Source organism: Scyliorhinus torazame, chromosome 2 (genome assembly GCF_047496885.1).
Source record: "Scyliorhinus torazame isolate Kashiwa2021f chromosome 2, sScyTor2.1, whole genome shotgun sequence".
In the NCBI taxonomy this organism is placed as follows: Eukaryota; Metazoa; Chordata; class Chondrichthyes; order Carcharhiniformes; family Scyliorhinidae; genus Scyliorhinus; species Scyliorhinus torazame.
In genome coordinates, this window is record NC_092708.1 from 133,191,012 (window position 1) to 133,211,703 (window position 20,692).

The 20,692-nt window shown below is 48.3% G+C and overlaps 1 protein-coding gene across 6 annotated transcripts in view; it reads right to left on the reverse strand.

Moving 5' to 3' along the window:
* Positions 1–20,692, reverse strand: part of sestd1 (SEC14 and spectrin domains 1) — a 275,430-nt gene that overhangs the window by 120,121 nt on the left and 134,617 nt on the right. For all 6 annotated transcript variants that reach the window (XM_072477346.1, XM_072477354.1, XM_072477310.1 and 3 more), the window contains one exon: positions 9,001–9,114. In XM_072477346.1, coding sequence (XP_072333447.1) covers positions 9,001–9,114 — 114 coding nt within the window. The remainder of the gene's footprint in view (positions 1–9,000; positions 9,115–20,692) is intronic.

A 20,692-nucleotide genomic window follows, 5' to 3' on the forward strand; every position in this document is an offset into this window, starting at 1 on the left:
CCCCACAAACGGGGACCAGAAGGAACGGCTCTCATAGGGGTCTCCTAGGGAATCGGAGGCCCCCAGCAGCATGCCCTTTGGGTAGGGTGGTGCCCCTGGCATTGCTTGTGCCACCTGGGCACCCTGGCAGTGCCACCTGGGTGCCAGCCTGGCATTTCTAGCTGGCATGGGCACTGCCCAGGTGCCAGGTTGGCACTGCAAAGGTGCCAAGCTGGCATTTTCAGCACGCGTGCAATTCTGCTGAGGATGCCCTGCATGGTGTTGGGGGGGCAGTGTGCATGAGGGGGCGGGGGAGGAGAGGAGAGGAGAGGAGAATTACCTTCTCCGATAGTGCATTCGGGCTGGGGGGAATGTTATGGATCACTTTGGGGGCCCCAGGGATCAAGACGCCAAACTCCCCAATGTACAAAACGGGGCTCTGTGTGGCCTCGGCCATGCGTTCCTCGCTGCGAGCACCGGAAAACACGCGGCTAAACGCGCTTGCTATGAGACTTTGTTCCCATTTGAATCAAGCTAGAGGTCATTGCTGGGTGGAGCCCAGGAAGGGGAGAGGCAATGAGTTTGGAGAAGCTTTGTGAGAGAGAGGAACTAAATTCAGATCTTCCTGACCCTGAGTCCACAATTCTTTCCCAGTAGGATAGTTGAAAAACAAATAGTAATATTTTAAAGCAGAAGAGTCTTGTCTGAAGACAAGGAAGAGGTTGAAACAGCCTAGTCGAAGCAGCCATTTGAAAACATTCAGCAGAGTCTCAAGGGGTTGCAACCGGAGTCACATTTGTTTTATAAAGCAAGTATTTTAAAATGGATTAAGAGCTGTATGATTCTTTTCTCGTTGTTTAATAGGAAATTGTATAGTTGTGTTAAGGGCTAATTGTAAGCTATTCTTTTCAGATGTGAAGTTAAAAGTTTAATTCATAATGAAATTTTGTTTTAGAAGTATCAATGCCATATTTTTTCATGCAATCACTCCTGGAGTGAATCATGCTTCCTGCACAGTCTAAAAATAAACAAAAATATTGGGATTTTGGTCCAGTATCCTTGCCACTTTTGGGATCTGGTCTGGAATCGTAACAATAGTAACACATAACAATTACACTTTGTGACTTCCGGTGGCGTGGGGGAGCAGGGCGGCCGCAGCAACAAGAGCTCCCGCCGGTGACCGCGATTCGCGACGATTTCGGGGAAGGAGGTGAGAAAGCAGGGCGAGAAGATGAAGGAAGTGGAGGAGGCCGTGTCACGACACAGCGACCAGGTCACCTCGATGGGGGACGAGCTGCGGAGGGTGGTGGAGGCTAACAGAGGACTCCGAGCAAAGCTGGAAGACTTGGAAAACCGCTCAAGGTGGCACAATTTGAGAATTGTGGGCTTGCCCGAAGGGACAGAGGGCCCAAGGCCAACGCAATACTTCGCTAAGAAGTTGGCAGAGCTGATAGGGGAGGGTGAGAGCCCCACCCTGTACGACCTAGACCGAGTTCATCGGTCATTAAGGCCGAAGTCCAAAGTGAATGAGCCGCCAAGGGCAGTAATTATCTGCTTCCATAAGTTTTGCATGAAGGAGAAGGTATTAAGCAGGGCGGAGCAGAAACGTGAGGTGCTGTGGGATGGTACTGTGGTTCGGATCTATCAGGACTTGACGATGGAGTTGGCAAAAACACGAGCGGCGTTTGGGCAAGTGAAGGCGGCTTTGTACAAGAAAGAAGTGCAATTTGGTATGGTATACCCAGCGAAGTTGAGAGTAACATGTAACGCCAAAGACTTTTATTTTGAGACAGCGGAGGCGGCTGAGGCGTTCATGAGTGCAGAAGACTTGGGACAGACGTGAAGAGCGGAACTGGAAGAGAGACTGTGGACTGTGTTTAAGCAGCTGGAAAATGTATAAATGTTACAACTTTCTTTTTACTGATTTGCATTGCAATTTACTTCTATTTGCATTGTTACAGAGTTCAAGTTAATGGCGTTCTGTGTTGCGACGGTTAAATGTTATGTTAGTGAATTGTAGGGGTTGGATTGTTGGGTGTGTTTTGGGGTTTCTTTCTCTGGGACTGGGTGGAAGGGGGCGAGATGTCTTGGTGGGGGAAGCCACCCGCGCTAGCTAACTAAAGTCAGCTATGAACGGGGGCGAGGTGAGAGGAGGGCTGCGGATGTTGGAGCCTGGATAGCAGGCTTCAATGGGCCTACGAGGCGAGCGAGAGGGGGGGGGGGGGGGGGAAAGGATGGATGTTGGGGGATGTTTTTTTAGGGGGGGGTTCTTGGGAGGGGGGGGGGGGAAGGGGTTTGATGTTAACAATGGACAGGGGCGGGTCAGGCTTATGGGGCAGGGCCCGTTGGTATGGTGATGGTGGATAAGAAAGGTGTGTGGGGGAGGGGGGGGGGGGGGGGGGGGGGTGGGGGTGGGAGATCCCCAGTAAAGATAGTCACGTGGAACGTGAGATGGCTAGGAGGTCCAGTCAAGGGTGCTTGCGCATCTTAAAAGTTTGAAAGCTGATGTAGCAATGCTACAGGAGACTCACTTGAGGGTGAAGGACCAGATTAGACTTAAAAAGGGCTGGGTTAGCCAAGTGTTTCACTCCGGATTTGATGGAAGGGCTCGAGGGGTAGCGGTGTTGGTCAGCAAAAGGGTACGCTTCCAGATGGAGAAGGTGGTGGCAGATCAGGGGGGTAGATATGGGATTGTGGCAGGGGCCCTGGAGGGGAGATTAGTGGCGCTGTTAAGTGTATACTGTCCCAATTGGGACGATGTGGGATTCGCGAGGAAGGTGTTTGGGGCCATTCCCGACTTGGACACGCATGAGCTGACTGTGGGGGGGACTGGAACTTGGTGCAGGAGCCAAGGTGCGAACCCTAGTAGCGAACCTCTCAAGGCGAACTTGACTTTTTCTAGGCCAAGAAAGCTCGCCACGTCCGATAGCCATACCTCAGCCCTCGGGGACTTTGAGTCCCTCCATGCTTACAGTATTCGTCGCCGGGCTACCAGTGAAGCAAAGGCCAGAACGTCGGCCTCTCTCTCTCTTCCTGGACTCCCGGGTCCTTCGAAACCCCAAAGATTGGCACCTCGGGGCTCATTACCACCCCAGTTTTCAATACCAGGGACATGACATCTGCGAATCCCTGCCAATACCTCCTGAGTTTAAGGCACGACCTGAACATGTGTACATGGTTAGCCGGCCCTCCGGCGCATCTAGCCTCCAGCCTGAAGAATCTGCTCATCCGGACCACCGTCATGTGGGCCCGGTGCATGGCCTTAAACTGGATCAGGCTGAGCCTGGCGCATGTTGCGGTCGTGTTTACTCTGCTCAGGGCTTCTGCCCAGATACCGTCCTCCATCTCCCCCCTGAACTCCTCTTCACACTTAAGCTTCAGGTCCTCGGTCTGCACATCCTCAGCTCCCATTAGTTCCTTGTAGACGTCTGAGACTCTACCCTCTCCCACCTCTCCCCTTGAAACTACCCTGTCCTGCCTCCCCTTCGGCGGGAGATGTTGGAAGGATGGCACCAGTCTGCATATAAAATCCCGCACCTGCAAGTATTTAAAGTCGTTCCCTCTCGCCAGCCCAAACTTCTCCTCCAGCGCCCTCATGCTCGGAAAGCTCCCTTCCAGGAACAAATCCCTCATCCTCACAATCCCCGCCCTCCTACACAATCGATACCCCCCATCCATGTTCCCCAGGGCAAATCGGTGGTTGCCACAGATTGGGGTCCACACTAAAGCTCTTACCTCCCCTACATGCCTCCTCCACTGGCCCCAGATCTAAAGAGCCGCCACTACGATCGGGCTGGTGGAGTACTGCGCCGGCAGAAGCGGCAGAGGGGCCGCGACCAGGGCTGCTAAGCTAGTGCCCCTGCATAAAGCAGCCTCCATCCTCTCCCAAACCGACCCCGCACCCACCATCCATTTCCTTATCATCACTATGTTGGCCGCCCAGTAATAGTTGCTGAAGTTCGGCAACGCCAGCCCCTCTTCTCCTTTGTTCCTTTCAAGCATCACCCTCTTCACCCGCGGGGACTTCCCTGCCCATACAAATCCCAGAATAATTTTATTCAGCCTCTTAAAAAAGGACCGCGGGATAAAGATGGGGAGACACTGAAAAACAAACAAGAACTGCGGGAGAATCGTCATCTTAACAGTCTGCACCCTCCCCTCCAATGACAGTGGGAGCGCATCCCACCTCCGGACCTCCTCCCTCACTCGTTCCGACAGGTTAAGCTTATGCAACTTGCCCCAGTCCCGTACCACCTGAATTCCCAAATATCGGAAACTCTCCCCCACTAGCCTGAATGGCAACCCCTTCAGCCTACTCTCCTGCCCCTCGCCTGAATTACAAACAACTCGCTCTTAGCCATGTTCAGTTTGTATCCGGAGAACCGGCCAAATTCCCTCAGGGTTGCCATAATACCGTCCATCCCCACCATTGGGTCTGATACATATAACAGCAGATCGTCTGCGTATAACGAGACTCTATGTTCCACTACCCCCCCCCGGACCAGCCCTTTCCAGCCCCTAGAAGCTCTCAGTGCAATTGCCAGCAGCTCTATGGCCAGCGCAAACAGCAGTGGGGAAAGAGGGCAGCCCTGTCTTGTCCCACGGTGCAGTCTAAAGTAGTCCGATGTCGTCCTGTTCGTCCTTACATCGCCTTGGGGCCTGATATAATAGCCTAACCCAGTCAATGAACCCCACCCCGAACCGTCCTAGTACCTATTACAGATAATCCCACTCGACCCGGTCAAAAGCCTTTTCAGCATCCATGGCTACCGCTATCTCTACCTCTCTATTCTCCCGGGGCATCATAATCATGTTGAGCAGCCTTCTTAGGTTGGCCACCAGCTGCCTCCCCTTTACAAACCCGGTTTGGTCCTCCACAATTACATCCGATACACAGTCCTCAATTCTGGTCACCAAGATCTTGGCCAGCAACTTGGCATCTACGTTGATCAAAGAGATCGGCCTGTATGACCCACAAGCCTCCGGGTCCTTACCCGTTTCAGAATAAGCGAGATGGTGGCCTGCGACATCGTCGGGGGTAAACTCCCTCTGTCTCTTGCCTCGTTAAAGACCCTGACCAGCACCGGCCCCGCTGTCCTTATAAAACTGCAGGTCTACCCAGTGCGGAGCATGGTCCGATAGGGCATTTGTCTAATATTCTTCCCCCACCATTCCGGCCAGCAGGTTTCTACTCACAAAAAAGTAGTCAATTCGGGAGTACACCTTGTGGATGTGGGAGTAGCATGAGAACTCCCTCGCCGTCGGCCGGTTAAATCTCCACGGATCTGCTCCCCCCGTTTGCTCCATGAACCCTCTCAGTTCCTTTGCCATCGCTGGCAACCTGCCCGTTCTTCAACATGACCGGTCCAGGCTCGGGTCCAGGACTGTACTAAAGTCCCTGCCCATGATCAGCTTACGCGGGTCCAAGTCGGGGATCTTCCCTGGCATCCTCCTAATAAAATCCACATTGTCCCAATTAGGGGCAAACACACTGACCAGGACTACTCTCACCCCTTCGAGCTTACTCCTCACCATAACAAACCTGTCACCCCCATCCATGACTGTGCCCTCCGCATCAAATTGTACCCTTTTATTAATCAGGAGCGCAACCCCCCCTCATCTTAGAATTAAGCCCCGAATTAAGCCCTGACTAACCTAGCCCTTCCTTCACCTAACCTGGTCTGCCACTTTCAGGTGTGTCTCCTGCAGCATGACTATGTCCGCCTTCAGAACCCGCAGATGCGCAAACACATGCGCCCTCTTCACTGGCCTGTTTAACCCTCTAACATTCCAGGTGATCAGCCTGGTTGGGGGGCACTTCGCCCCTCCCCCTTTGCCGATCAGTTATCCCCTTTCCTTGGCCAGCCCCCCCAGCTATGTGTTGCGCTTCATCTGGCTCGCCTCCTGACCTCCTCACTGTTGCCATGTCCAGTTTCCATCCCCGTCAGCAGAACAAGTCCCCCACCCCCCCCCCTCCCCCTCCCCCCCACTAGCAACACCATCCTATCACCTAACCCCTGCTCTAATCTAACTATATGCACACCCCCACCTCGGCTTCCGTTGACTAGCCCCACTCAGCTAGCTTGGGGCTCCCAGCCTCGGCGCCAGCGCGAACTTAGACCTAATTAGGGACAGCCCCCCAGCTATGTGGACATTTGGTTACAGCTACTGTAACCAAATGTCCAATAGAATCTGGACTGAAATTCCCCAAGCTCATTACGTTAGGATCCTTTACAGTCACAGATGACAATCAAGTCCACTGTTCGTGCAGGATTTCGACTCATGATTCCACTCAATTCCCAGGTAGGTATTCATTTTTTTTTCGCCATAAATTTCCAGAATAATCTTTACCAAATTGATATTCTCCATCAAAATTGTTATGATATTGATAGAAACTCTGTCATGATATTCAGGTAAACATTATAGCACATACATACTGATGGACAGATCAACGGACCAATCAACACACACAACACGACAGCCAATCACAGGCAAGAGCATACACAGTACAAAACAGGGAACACGACACTTCCCGGGCACTCGAGCAGGAGACGGCTCAGGGCACAGAGCTCATTACAAGCCACTCAGACATCCACCATGTGCTGAGTGCCACTACAAGATAGAATTAGGAATAGGTCCACAGAATCAAGGGTCATGATCGAACCTCAGTAAACAGTTTACCAGTGTAAATAGATGTTTGAAATAAAACTGCGTTGCACCATTCGCAACCGTGTTGGTTCGTCTGTGTAGCAGAGTACCCAACACTACAAACTCCATCTACAAGTTTGCTGACGATACGACCATAGTTGGCTGGATCTCGAATAATGACGGGTCAGAATACACGAGGGAGATTGAGAACCTAGTGGAGTGGTGCAGTGGCAACAATCTATCCCTCAATGCCAGCAAAACTAAAGAGCTGGTCATGAACTTCAGGAAGCAATGTACTGTACACACCCCTGTCAGCATCAACGGGGCCAAGGTGGAGATGGTTAGCAGTTTCAAATTCCTAGAGGTACACATCTCCAAAAATCTGTTGTGGTCCACCCACGTCGACGCTACCACGAAGAAAGCACAACAGCGCCTATACTTCCTCAGGAAACTAAGTAAATTCGGCATGTTCACATTATCTCTTACCAACTTTTACAGATGCACTATAGAAAGCATCCTATCGGGCTGCATCACAGCCTGGTATGGCAACTGCTCGGCCCAAGACCACAAGAAACATCAGAGAATGGCGAACACAGCCCAGTCCATCACACAAACCTGCCTTCCATCCATTGACTCCATCTACACCTCCCGCTGCCTGGGGAAAGCAGGCAGTATAATCAAAGACCTCTCCCACCCGGCCTACTCACTCTTCCAACTTCTCCCATCGGGCAGGGGATACAAAAGTCTGAGAACACGCACGAACAGACTCAGAACAGCTTCTTCCCCATTGTTACCAGACTCCGAAACGACCCTCTTATGGACTGACCTCATTAACACTACACCCCTGTATGCTTCACCCGATGCCGGTGCTTATGTTGTTACATTGTGTACCTTGTGTTGCCCTATTATGTATGTTCTTTTATTTCCTTTTCTTTTCATGTACTTAATCATCTGTTGAGCTGCTCGCAGAAAACTACTTTTCACTGTACCTTGGTACATGTGACAATAAACAAATTTAAAAATCCAATCCAAGAAACCAGTAAAGTTACTGTATATTTTGGAAATTTGATAATCCAGGTATTTACTAAAAGTATGATGCTGCAAGTTTTACTGTTGAAAACAAAACAATTTTATCGCAAAAAAAAAATCAAAGAACACGAATACTACTAACTAAACCCTCTCTTATATGGTCAGTTATGTTAAAGACATTTAAAAGTACAATGAACATAATTTATCTTCACTGTAAACTGAATTTCTCAATTCAAATTTCTGTCTACACCCTTTTGACATACAGATACTTATCAGAAATTGGAAGGTTAACCACTTGGTCTGAATGTTGTTTCAAAAATTCAACTAAAAGGTTGAGATTTCTTGAGCCTTTCACTTACTTCCAGTAAGATTGTCCCTTCAAATTTCCTCCAACCATCCCATGGTTGTAGACTCCCAATTAACATTAACATTGGTGTCGCTTGCCTCTTAAGCATAGCCACCTTGGACCAGAATTCTCCTGGTTCCAATGTGCTTTAACTCTGGAGCCTTACATCCAGCAATGTACTATCTCTCTCCTCAGCTTGACCGTCCCAGAAGTCTAACTCACTGTTAATAGAGTCACTCAGTTATCAAAGGGTTCAAACCCTTTTAGTAGTGCACATAATTTCAACGGAATTTGGCTTGAAAATGTTCCCTGCAGTCAGCTTGTTCTGAACTAAACTGCTTGAAAACCAGAACTACCCATGCAGGAATCTATTCCCCATTGCAATTAACTTCTTGTTTACCCTATTTTGACTATTATTTTATTGCCCAGACAGCTTGGTTTTGTGATCAGTTACTGGAAGCAAACTGCCTTTTACAAGAAATCATCTTCCAGAGAAACTTAGTTCTTAGAGAAACCATAACCGCAACATAAACTATAGGTTCGGCCATCAGACCTTTCATACATTAGTAGATAACTGAACTGACTTGGAAATATATTACTTCATCATCGCTGTGTCAAAATCCTGAAACTCCCACCCTAACAGCACAACGCAATTGACTTCAACGCGACTTGCCAGCACCTTCTCAACGGCTTACAGTAAACTGGTAAACTGAATTGTTCACTTTTTTTAAAAAACAGTTCACAGTTCAGTTCACTATTGTCAAAGATGTCATCCAGACTTTTTTTTTGAACTTTTTGTCTCAGACGATGGTTAAAGAATCAGATACATTTCAGGTTCTCATTTTCTCAGGGAATTTATGAGGTACAGTCTTTTAGGCAATATTTTTAAATATGCAAAATAGCCAATAGTCATTTTATATCTAATCATTTTAATATGTATTAATATACTAATATTATATGTGCTGATTTTATAATACTTGTAACTTCACAATACTAACCAATCTTTTATTCAGCCAGTCTATGTGGTCATACAAAAGCGACCCTCCAAATTCATCTGTCAATTGGGATGGTTCTATATAACGTGTAAGCTTGTTGGCAGATACCAAAATTACCTGTTGAGAATGAAAATAAATTAGCAAAGTAAATATTTACAACCGCCCATTTATCTTTATAAAGATCGAAGCAAATATATATTGTATAGTCTACATCTTATAGCAGTCAGAATTCTAATTGAAGAACTTGTGCATATCATTCAGCCCTTAGTCAAATACTCTTTCAGTCGCGAGACTCCCATGAGCATAATGTTCTCAAGCCTGTACCTGAATGATACCAAAGCACAAAATTCAATCTGAATTTGTTTTTCCTTAATCTGATTTAAGTGGACTTCATCCAAATTACACAAGAGATTTTTGCTAGGCTAATTCCATTATTAGTTTTAGCAATCTTCAACTTTGGGGCTCTTGTATCCTAAAAGGAATCAAACTATAATTCTTTGAAGAAAAATACTCCCAGCACCAGGTCATAAATATAAATTAGTTTGAATGCAGCCTTCGCAGGATTCTGAAAAACACATGCACAAAGCAAGCAATATCCTGTGTCGATCTAATTAGAAGGCACCAGGTTCTGTGGGGCTCACACAATCTTCAGTAATAAATCATAAAAATGTTCAGCTTTATTACTGCCATCTGATACTGTAGCTGAAAAAGAGATTAAAGTATTTAATACAAATCTGGTGTTAACACTTCCAGACATTGTTTCAGCTGGCCGTTTCAGCTGTTAGCTCACATCCTTTTACTTTGGATCTGCCAGCTGAGAGATACCGCAAAATCATATGCATTGTTCCAAGACTGACTTATCATTCTTAACAAGGAATTCTAACAGCAACAATGGCTCAGCAGAACAGCAACATCTGTGGAGAGGGAATCAGAAGTAATGTTTCATCAGAACTGGAAAATGTTAAAGATAAACAAATTGGAAGTAAGAAAGAAAAAAGGGACAGGATTGAAGGTATACTTTCACTGAGATTTTAACAATGGTTATCGGAGAAAAATGCTAGGGTTGTTCAAAGGCATTTTTTTATCTGCAGAGGAAATATGAACATTTTACTAGAAACAAGACAATGACAATATTCTATCTGATACCATGCGCTACCTCCTCACTCTCTCTGAAACACCCTCATCATGGTTCGGGCATCAATGCCCCCATCTATTTTCTTCTTCACTTCTGTACTTCGAAGATCCAATTCCTTCATGCCAACCATTTTTGGAGCACATAGCAAGCCACAATAATTTTTGGTACCCTTAACGGACTGTACTGTAGATTTTCTATAATATTTCCAAGTAATAGAAGCACTGCTCAAAAACCGTTTGCTTAGCACTGAATGCTTCACCACATCAGTTTTCAAACAATGGAGAAGTTTCAACAACCATTGCTGAAGGGTGACCCCTGGTGACCTATCAGCCATTTTCCTATTCTAGTTGCTGATTACAACCTTATACAACCCCTACCCCATGTCTCATCTGATGAATCAATGCTCTTCAATGTTGAATATATCACTGGAAGAAGCACTCAGGGTAGAAAGGGCACAGAATGTACTCTGGGTGGGGGACTTCAATGTCCAAAGCGGAGTGGTTCGGTAGCACCACAACCCACCAAGCCCAAAAGGACTTAGCTGCTAGACCAGGTCTGCTGGCAGGTAGTGAGGAAACCAACGAGGCTTGACCTTGTCCTCACCAATCTACCTGTTGCAGATGCACCTGCCCATGGTACTATCTGTATTAATGACTACCACACATTCCTTGTGGAGATGAAGTCTTGTCAGCACCGTGCTAAATGGATTAGATCTCGAACAGATCCATCAAATCAGAACTGGGCCGTTAGCAGCAACAGAACAGTATTCAACCACATCCTGTAACCTCATGGCCTGGCATATCCTCCATTCCCATTAACCCTTCAATGAAGAGTTCAGGAGGGAATGCCAGAAGCAGCACCTGGCATTTTCAAAAATGAGGTGGTAAGTGGTGAAGCTACCTGGACACTAAGGGACAATTTAGCATGGCCAATCCACCTAACCCGCATATCTTTGGACTGTGGGAAAAAGCAGAGCACCTGGAGGAAACCCACACAGACATCGGGAGAATGTGCAAACTCCACTCAATCACCCAAGGCCGGAATTGAACCCGGTCCCTGGTGCTATGAGGCAGCATTGTTAACCACTTTACCACTGTGCTGCTCTACTTGCATGCAAAACAGCTGAGAGAGCATACAATAGACAGAGCTAAGCGATCCTCTAATCAACATATCAGAGCTAAGATTGCAGTCCTGTCACAACCAGTCGTAAATGGTGGTGGACAATTAAACAATGAACAAGAAGAGGCAACTGTGGTGATCTTTGTGAGGTTGATCTCATGATGGAAAGCTTAGTTTTCACAAAGACCCATGAAGCTATGTTCAGCAACACAGCTAAATTTATTTACACTACTTAAATTAAAGTTCGACAGTTATCCCTATACTAAACAAATAGATATTAAATTACACTCACTAACACTTTCTCTACACTCTACTATATTCCATATTCTCTAGCTCTACTATGGACTTCACTCCAGTCTCCTCTCCTCTAATCCACTCTCTCTTCCAGAAGCCTAAGTCAGTGCCTTTTATAGTACTGTCCCTAGCTCCATCTAGTGGCTAATTGTAACATGACATTAATTCTCCACACGCTGTACATGTCTATGTCACAGCAACTCCACAAATATACCCATCCTCAATGATGGTGGAGTCCAGCATATCAGTGCCAAAAGCAAGGCCGAAGCATTTGCAATCATCTTCAGCCATAAGTGCTGGGTGGATGATCAATCTCGGCCTCCTCCTGAAGTCCCCAGCATCACAGATGCCAGTCTTCAGCCAATTCAATTAATTCCTCATGATATCAAGAAACGGCTGTGGAACTGGATATTGCAAAGGCTGTGGGCCTTAAAACATTCTGGCAATAATATTGAGGACCTGTACTTCAGAACCAGCTGCTCCTGTAGCCAAATTGTTTCAGTACAACTACACCTCTTGGCATTAACCCTGCAATGTGATTGCCAGGGACATCAGGTACGCAAAAAGGACAAAGATAACACCTCCAATTACCACCCCATTAGTCAGCTCTCAATCATCAGCAAAGTAATAGAAGGTCTGGTTGACAGTGCTATTGAGTGGCACTTACTCAGCAATAACCTCCTCACTGATGTGTAGTGAGGCTTCCGTCAGGGCAACTGAGCTCCTGACCTCATTACAACCGCAGACAAAAGAGTTGAATTCAAGAAGCAAGGTGAGAATGACTGCCCTTAACATCAAGGTAACATTGGACCAAGTGTGGCATCATGGAGGCCTAGCAAAACTGAAGTCAATGGGGATTGGAATCAGGGGAAAACTCTCCACTGGTTGCAGTTATACCTAACACAAAGGAATAGTTGTGGCTGTTGGAGGTCAATCATCTTAGTCCTGAGACAGTGTTGCAGAAGTTCCTCAGGGCAGTGTCCTTAGTGCAACCATCTACATCAATGACCATCCCTTCATTATCAGGTCAGAAGTAGGGATTTTGGCTGGTGATTGCACAATGTTTATTCCCATTTGAGATAGGTCAGGTACTAACGCATTCTGTGTCCATGCATAGCAAGACCTGAACAACATTCAGACTTGAGCTGATGAGTGGCAAGTAATGTTCATGCCATACAAGTGCCAGGCAATGACCATCTCCAATGTTACTATATCAGTTGATGTTATAACTGGACTAGAAGATCCCAGAATGGAACACTGGCTCAAAAGATCATGGGCGCGATTCTCCAACCCCCCACAGGGTCGGAGAATCGCCGGGGGCCAGCGTGAATCCCGCACCCGCCGTGTTGCAAATTCTCCGCCACCGGAGATTCGGCAGGGGCGGGAATCGCGCTGCGCCGGTCATCCCCCGGCGATTCTCCCATCCGCGATGGGCCGAAGTCCCGCCGCTGTCAACCCACGCCAGCCGGCGTGGATTGAACCACCTTTGGGACAGGCGGGCTCCGGCGTCCTGGGGGGGGGGGCGCGGGGCGATCTGGCCCCGGGGGGTGCCCCCACAGTGGCCTGGCCCACGATCGGGGCCCACAGATCCGCGTGAGGGCCTGTGCCGTGGGGGCACTCTTTTCCTTCCGCCTTCGCCATGGTCTCCACCATGGCGGAGGCGGAAGAGACCCCCTCCACTGCGCATGTGCGGGGATGCCGTGAGCGGCCGCTGATGCTCCCGCGCATGCGCCGCCCGCAAAGTCAGTTTCGTGCCAGCTGGCGGGGCGGAAATCAGTCTGGCTCGGGCCTAGCCCCTCAAGGTGAGGGCTCGGCCGCTCAAGGTGCGGAAGTGGGCGGCACGATGCCGGACTGATACGCGCCATTTTTGGCGCCGGTCTGTGGACATCGGGCCGATATCGGAGAATCCCGCCCCATGATAATGATAACTTTTATTTTTGTTTCATAAAACGTGGAAGAACCAAGTCACAGGACCACTAATTAGTTTTGACAACAGGGAAAAAAAATTAAACATGAAAGAATTGGATAATATAATACTCCTTTACTCTACTCTTAGTTTAACAATTATACACAGGTTTTAGGATTAACATGGATTAGAGACATTGGAGCAGAATGAAGCCACTCAGCCCATCGTGTCTGCTCCGCCATTCAAACATGGCTGATATTTTTCTCATCCCCATTCTCCTGCCTTCTTTCCCTAACCTCTGATCCCCTTATTAATCAAGAACCCATCTACCTGTCTTAAAGACAGTGATTTGGCCTCCACAGCCTTCTGCGGCAAAGAGTTCCACAGATTCACCTCCCTCTGGCTGAAGAAATTCCCCCTCATCTCTGTTTTAAGGGATCGTCCCTTTAGTCTGATATTGTGATCTCTGCTTCTAGTTTTTTCTACAAGTGGAAACAGCCTCTCCACGTCCACTCTATCCAGGCCCTCAGTATCCTGTAAGTTTCAATAAGTTCTCCCCTCAACCTTCTAAACTCCAACGAATACAGACCCAGAGTCCTCAACCGTTCCTCATACAACAAGTTCTTCATTCCAGGGATCATTCTTGTGAACCTTCTCTGACCCTTTCAAAGGCCAGCACATCCTTCCTTAGATACGGGGCCCAAAACTGCTCACAATACTCCAAATGGGGTCTGATCAGAGCCTTACACAGCCTCAGATTGTATTCTGCTCTTGTATTCTAGCCCTCTCGACATGAATGCAAACATTGCATTTGCCTTCCTAACTGCCGACTGAACCTGCACGTTAACCTTAAGAGACGCTTGAACAAGGATTCCCAAGGCCCTTTCCTCAGCATTTCCCCATTTAGAAAACAGTCTGTGCCGCCATTCCTCCTTCCAAAGTGCATAACCTCACACGTTTCCACATTGTATCCCATCTGCCACTTCTTTGCCCACTCTCCTAGCTTGTCCAAGTCCTTCTGCAGTCGCCCTGCTTTCCCAATACTACCTGTCCCTCTACAGATCTTTGTATTCTGTGCAAACTTAGCAACAGTGCCTTCAGTTCCTTCTTCCAGACCGTAAATGTATATTGTGAAAAGTTCTGGTCCTAGCATTGACCCCTGAGGCACATCACTAGTCACTGGCTGCCATCTGAAAAAGACCCCTTCATCCCCACTCTCTGCCTTCTGCCAGTCAGCCAATCCTCTATCCATGCCAGGATCATACGCTTAACATCATGGGTTCTCAACTTATTTAACAGTCTCTTATGTGGCACCTTGTCAAAAGCCTTTTGGAAATCTAAATAAATCACATCCACTGGTTTTCCTTTATCTAACTTCCTTGTTACCTCCTCAAAGAACTAACAGATTTGTCAGGCATGACCTCCCCTTGAAGAAGCTGTGCTGACTCAGTCCTATTTTATCATGCACTTCCAAGTACTCCACAATCTCATCTTTAATAATGGGCTCTAAATTCTTACCAATGACTGAAGTCAGACTAACCAGATATAATTTTCTGTCTTCTGCCTCCCTCCCTTCTTAAACAGCGGTGTATATCTCACTGACACACAAATCCCTTTTAAGCACACAAGATGACTGTGGTCAAGTATGCGCACTCTGCTCTGAAACCAAGTTGGTGTCTGTGGATTTCTCCTCAGAATCCCCCCAGATGAGAGCTTCCAAACTCTGCTCCCATAAACACACTTTAAAATCTTCTCTCGTAATAATGCTTTCCCTTAACGGGATGCCTTCTGAAATCCAATCCAGGTTTTACAAATGACTTTTTCTAACCCAAGCTTCCACTCCACTTTTAACAGTGAATCCAGTCCAGGATTTTACACCAACTCCTTTTAGGTTTCCTTTAGCATAACTGCTTTGACACAAACACCGAGATCCTGTCACCAATTTCCATAGTTTTTCAACTCATGTTCCACAGGCAGTAGTAGAAGCTCAAAAACCTGAAAATTATTTCAGATATCTTTCTGGCGTCTCAACCTTCTTCTCAGCTCTCTCTGCCTTTACTGAACAGTGTCTGTTCTAGTACTTTTAACCTTAGACTTCATGGAAATTTCTCTACATTTCTAGTTTCCTCAACAAGCTGCTCTGCAGATCTCTGAACTTGTTTTCTTAACGATTACTCCATGGTGTGGCTTTTCTTCCAGCGAAGCAGAGAGAGATGTTTCCTCTGTAGCCGTCAAAACCAACTGCTTCTAGCAGAGCTGTGAGAGCTGCCTTCTCTCTCATTACCTATCTTCAACTTCAATCAAATTAGCTCGACTAAAAGTTAAACGCTTCTCTACCTTACACGGCCCAGTTGCTAAGCAAGCACAGCTGGTTTATTTATTCTTCACACTGTAGCGCTCTCCAAGCACAATAGAAACACAGTTGAAACTTAACCAATCCCACACATATAAAAGTATTTGTCCAGCATGAATCTAACTATAGGTTTTACCCTTCCAGGCAAGAAACATTAAATTAAACTCACTTAAAACTATATCTTATTTCTAATGTTCATCAATACAAATAGAAATCTTTAAAACTACCTTTGTTGAGAGACTTTGGGTGATGGGGATGTGCTGAGCAAATGCACGGCATAGGCTCTCCATGTAGGAAATCGAATTTAGGCACTTTTAACTGAAAATAGCCTGCCGAAACCGAGAAAAAAAGCATCGCCTCATCACCCTCTTCAACCGACAAATGAAATATAAACCGAAATGCCGAGCAACAGCTGTACCAGAGACTGCAAGGAAACGAGAGGCATCAGGATCCTGGAGAAACCGGTGAGTGAGACGGTGGACCCATGAGATGAAGAAGCCCCGGCTGCACCAGAAAGAGAGGGGCCAACAAGTCGTGCACGAACTCCCCCTCGCCAGAGGGTGGATGGAAGAACTTCCTCACCAGAGAGCTAAAGGAGCCCAAAGAAGAGGTAAGAATTGAAATCCAGGCACCGATCAAGGTTGCGGTCACGGAAGCGCTGGCCACCATGCAGGTGGCACTCGATAAAGCAGAGGGACGACTAGAGGCTCAGGGGAGCAGAATTAAGGAGCTGGAAAAGGCCTCCTCAGACCAGAGCAATCGTTTTGTTGCCCAAAAATAGATAATGAAGTTTATGGTGGCCCAGGGGAACCTGAAGGGTTAGCTGGAAGATCAAGAGTACCAGTCAAGGCGCCAGAACCTAAGAATAGTGGGACTGCCGGAGGGAACCAAAGACAGGAACCCCACGGACTACATGGTCCAGATGCTGGGAAACCTGGTGAGAAGGGACAGCTTCCCCAACCTGCCAGAGCTAGACATGGCTGAAAGGTCTCTCCGGCAGAAACCCAGGGCCAGAATTCCGATGATGCACTGGTACCACAACCGGGAAAGAATCCTGCATTGGGCCAGGCAGACGAAAACCTGCAACTGGGAAGGACACCAGATACAAAGCTACCAGGACATTGGAGAAGACCTGGCCAAGTGCTAGGCAGAATTCAACAGAGCAAAGGCAGCTCTGTTCAAAAATGGGGTGAAGTTTGAGATGCTGTACCCAGCCAAACTATGGGTAATTTTCCAAGGCAAGGAGCACTATTTATGGCCCCTGACGACACGGACGAGTTCATCCATAAGAATGGGCTGGTAAGGCAGCAGCACAAGCAAAGATGAAGCGGTCACCCTGAAAGACTGAGAGGCTAAAAAACAATTTGAGAGGGACTGTACCGCCTCGTTTTCAAGCCGAAAACTAAGGCACAGAAAGGTGGGGGTGACGGCAGCAAGGCACAAAAAAAGGGAGGAAGAGGGGAAAGGAAAGAAAAACTCCACGATCGTAATCTCCGACCACACTCCACACTACATGGATGTGAGGGTGGAGACAGGCCATGCCCAACGCCTCCCATTGCGGTTGGATACAGCCCTCATTGTCGACAAGGTTTTTTACGAGGAAATATCACAAACCATAGACGGGTATATTATAAATAACCAGAATGGTGAGGTTTCATGCTCCACCGTCAGAGAGACACTGAGGGCTGTGATCAGGGCTGAGATTATTGCCTGTAAAGCACGTGGAGATAGGGAAGAAGGGGCGGAGAGGCAACAGTTATAAGACCATAAGACATAGGACTGTACCTCACTGTATTTCACTGTACCTCGGTACACGTGACAATAAACAAATCCAATCCAAGGAGCAGAATTAGGCCACTTTGCCCATCGAGTCTGCTCCGCCATTCAATCATGGTCAACTCCATACCAGAGATAGATCGACAATACTCCGTGGCCCCAACCGTAGAACTTCTGGGGGAGAGGAAAAAGCTACAAATGGGCTTTGATCTGCTCTCCATGGCGAAAGCAGTGCACCAACTCCGCTAGACACGAGGAACCTTCTACGAACACCAAGAAAAAGCCAGTTGCCTGCTGGTTCACCAGCTGGGGAAGCAGGCAGCCATAAAGGAATAGCACAGATTAGGGACAACAACGGCAGACTAGTAGCAGAGTCGGAAAAAGTCAACTATGCTTTTGAGGCCTTCTACTGAGGGCTGTACACCTCCGAGACCCCGAGGGGGATTTGAGGAGGAGGCAGTTCCTCGATGGACTGGACATGCCAGTCATGGGGGATGATAGGAAATGGAGGCTGGAAGCAACATTAGAACTGGGAGAAGTCATGGAGAGCATCAACTCCATGCAGGCAGGGAATGCGCCGGAACCAGGTAGATTCCCAGTGGACTTCCATGAAGTTCGCAATTGTATTGGCCCCACACCTGCAGAAGTTCACGCTCATTGGCGAGGGGCACACTGCCACCAATGCTAGCACAAGCCTCAATCTCGCTGATACCTTAGAAAGACAAAGACCGGGACTTCCGGGTGCGGCGATGACCAGCTGAGTCGCACGTTTCGGCAGCTCCCTGTGAAACGGACTTTTGGGCTCTTGATAGGAGCCCCAACGGCAATTTTAACGGCTGAAAACACCGTGCGGTAAACCAGAAGGGTGTTCCCCCTGGACACGGATGGAAAAAGGAGAGGAAAGTGGCCGGATTGCAGCGGATCCTTTGGAACAACGGCAAGGAAGGCAAGCAGAAACCAAGATGGCGTCGGAAGGTGGCAGTTTCATATGGGGCCCTGAACAACAAGAGTTTTTGAAACGCTGCGTGGAGGAGATAAAAAAGGAAATGAAGAAAGAGTTGTTGGCCCCGATATTACAGGCGATTGAAGGGCTGAAAGAGGAACAAAAGACCCAGGAGCAGGAGCTTCGGGTCGTGAAGGCGAAAGCAGCTGAGAATGAAAACGATATACAGGGCCTGGTGGTGAAGTCGGAGATACAGGAGGCACACCAGAAACGATCTGTGGAGAGGTTGGAGGCACTGGAAAATAACGCAAGGAGGAACAACTTGAGGATTCTTGGCCTTCCTGAAGGTGTGGAGGGGGCGGACGTCGGGGCATATGTGAGCACGATGCTGCACTCGTTAATGGGAGTGGAGGCCCCGACGGGTCCGTTGGAGGTGGAGGGAGCATACCGAGTTATGGTGCGAGGACCGAGAGCAGGAGAAGCTCCCAGAGCCATAGTGGTGAGATTTCTCCGTTTTAAGGATAGAGAAATGGTCCTTAGATGGGCGAAGAAAACTCGGTGTAGTAAATGGGAGAACGCGGTGATCCGCGTCTATCAAGATTGGAGTGCGGAGGTGGCGAGAAGGAGGGCGAGCTTTAATCGGGCCAAAGCGGTACTTCACAAAAAAAAGATAAAGTTTGGAATGCTGCAACCGGCAAGACTGTGGGTCACATATCAAGGGAGGCACCACTACTTTGAGACGGCGGATGAAGCGTGGACTTTTATTGTAGAAGAAAAATTGGAATGATTGGACTACGAAAATGAACGTTTGGACAAAGTGGTGGGACGAGTGGGGGGGGGGGGGGCGAAGAGGGATTGTATTGTATGATTAATCCTGCGGTATGGTAACTTTTCTTTCTCCCACAGGTGGTGATGGGGGGAGGTGGGGAGGGAGAGGAGATGGGGCGTTGGCCATGGGAGGCGGGGCCGAGGGAGAGGCGCGGGCTTGGTTCCCGCGCTATGATAATTATGGCGGGAATAGAGAAGCAGGAAGGAGGGGGCACCGCACGGGGCGAGCCGTGATCACGGGGGGAAGCCGAGGTCAGCCAGAGTTTGCTGACTTCTGGGAGCAACATGGGGGGAGTAATTACGCTAGCGGGGGGTCTAGCGGGGGGGGGGGGGGGGAGGGGGGAATTACTGGGTTGCTGCTGCTGGGGAAAGGGGGGAGTGGGTGCGGGAAAGGATGGGCGGGGGGGCACCGTCTGGGAGAAATACAGCCGCGTGGGAACTGGGCGAGAAGCTGGAAAAAGATGATGGCTAACCGGCAAGGGGGGGGGGAAGCCCCCCAACTCGGCTGATCACGTGGAACGTGAGGGGGCTTAACGGGCCGATAAAGAGGGCACGAGTACTCGCACACCTTAAGAAACTTAAAGCAGATGTGGTCATGTTACAGGAAACGCACCTGAAACTGATAGATCAGGTTAGGTTGCGCAAATGATGGGTAGGGCAGGTGTTCCATTCGGGGCTGGATGCGAAAAACAGGGGGGTGGCTATATTAGTGGGGAAGCGGGTAATGTTCGAGGCAAAGACTATAGTGGCGGATAACGGGGGCAGATACGTGATTGTGAGTGGCAAATTACAGGGAGAGATGGTGGTGTTGGTAAACGTGTATGCCCCGAATTGGGACGATGCCAATTTTATGAGGCGAATGCTAGGACGCATCCCAGACCTAGAGACCGGAAAGCTGATAATGGGGGGAGACTTTAACACGGTGTTGGAACCAAGGCTGGATAGGTCGAAGTCCAGGACTGGTAGGAGGCCGGCAGCAGCCAAGGTGCTTAAGGATTTTATGGAGCAGATGGGAGGGGTGGACCCGTGGAGATTCAGTAGACCTAGGAGTAAGGAGTTCTCGTTTTTCTCCTATGTCCATAAAGTCTATTCACGCATAGACTTTTTTGTGTTGGGTAGGGCATTGATCCCGAGGGTGAGGGGAACGGAATATACGGCTATAGCCATTTCGGATCATGCCCCACACTGGGTAGACTTGGAGATAGGGGAGGAAACAAGAGGGCGTCCACCCTGGAGAATGGATATGGGACTAATGGCGGATGAGGGGGTGTGCTTAAGGGTGAGGGGATGCATTGAAAAGTACTTGGAACTCAATGACAATGGGGAGGTTCAGGTGGGAGT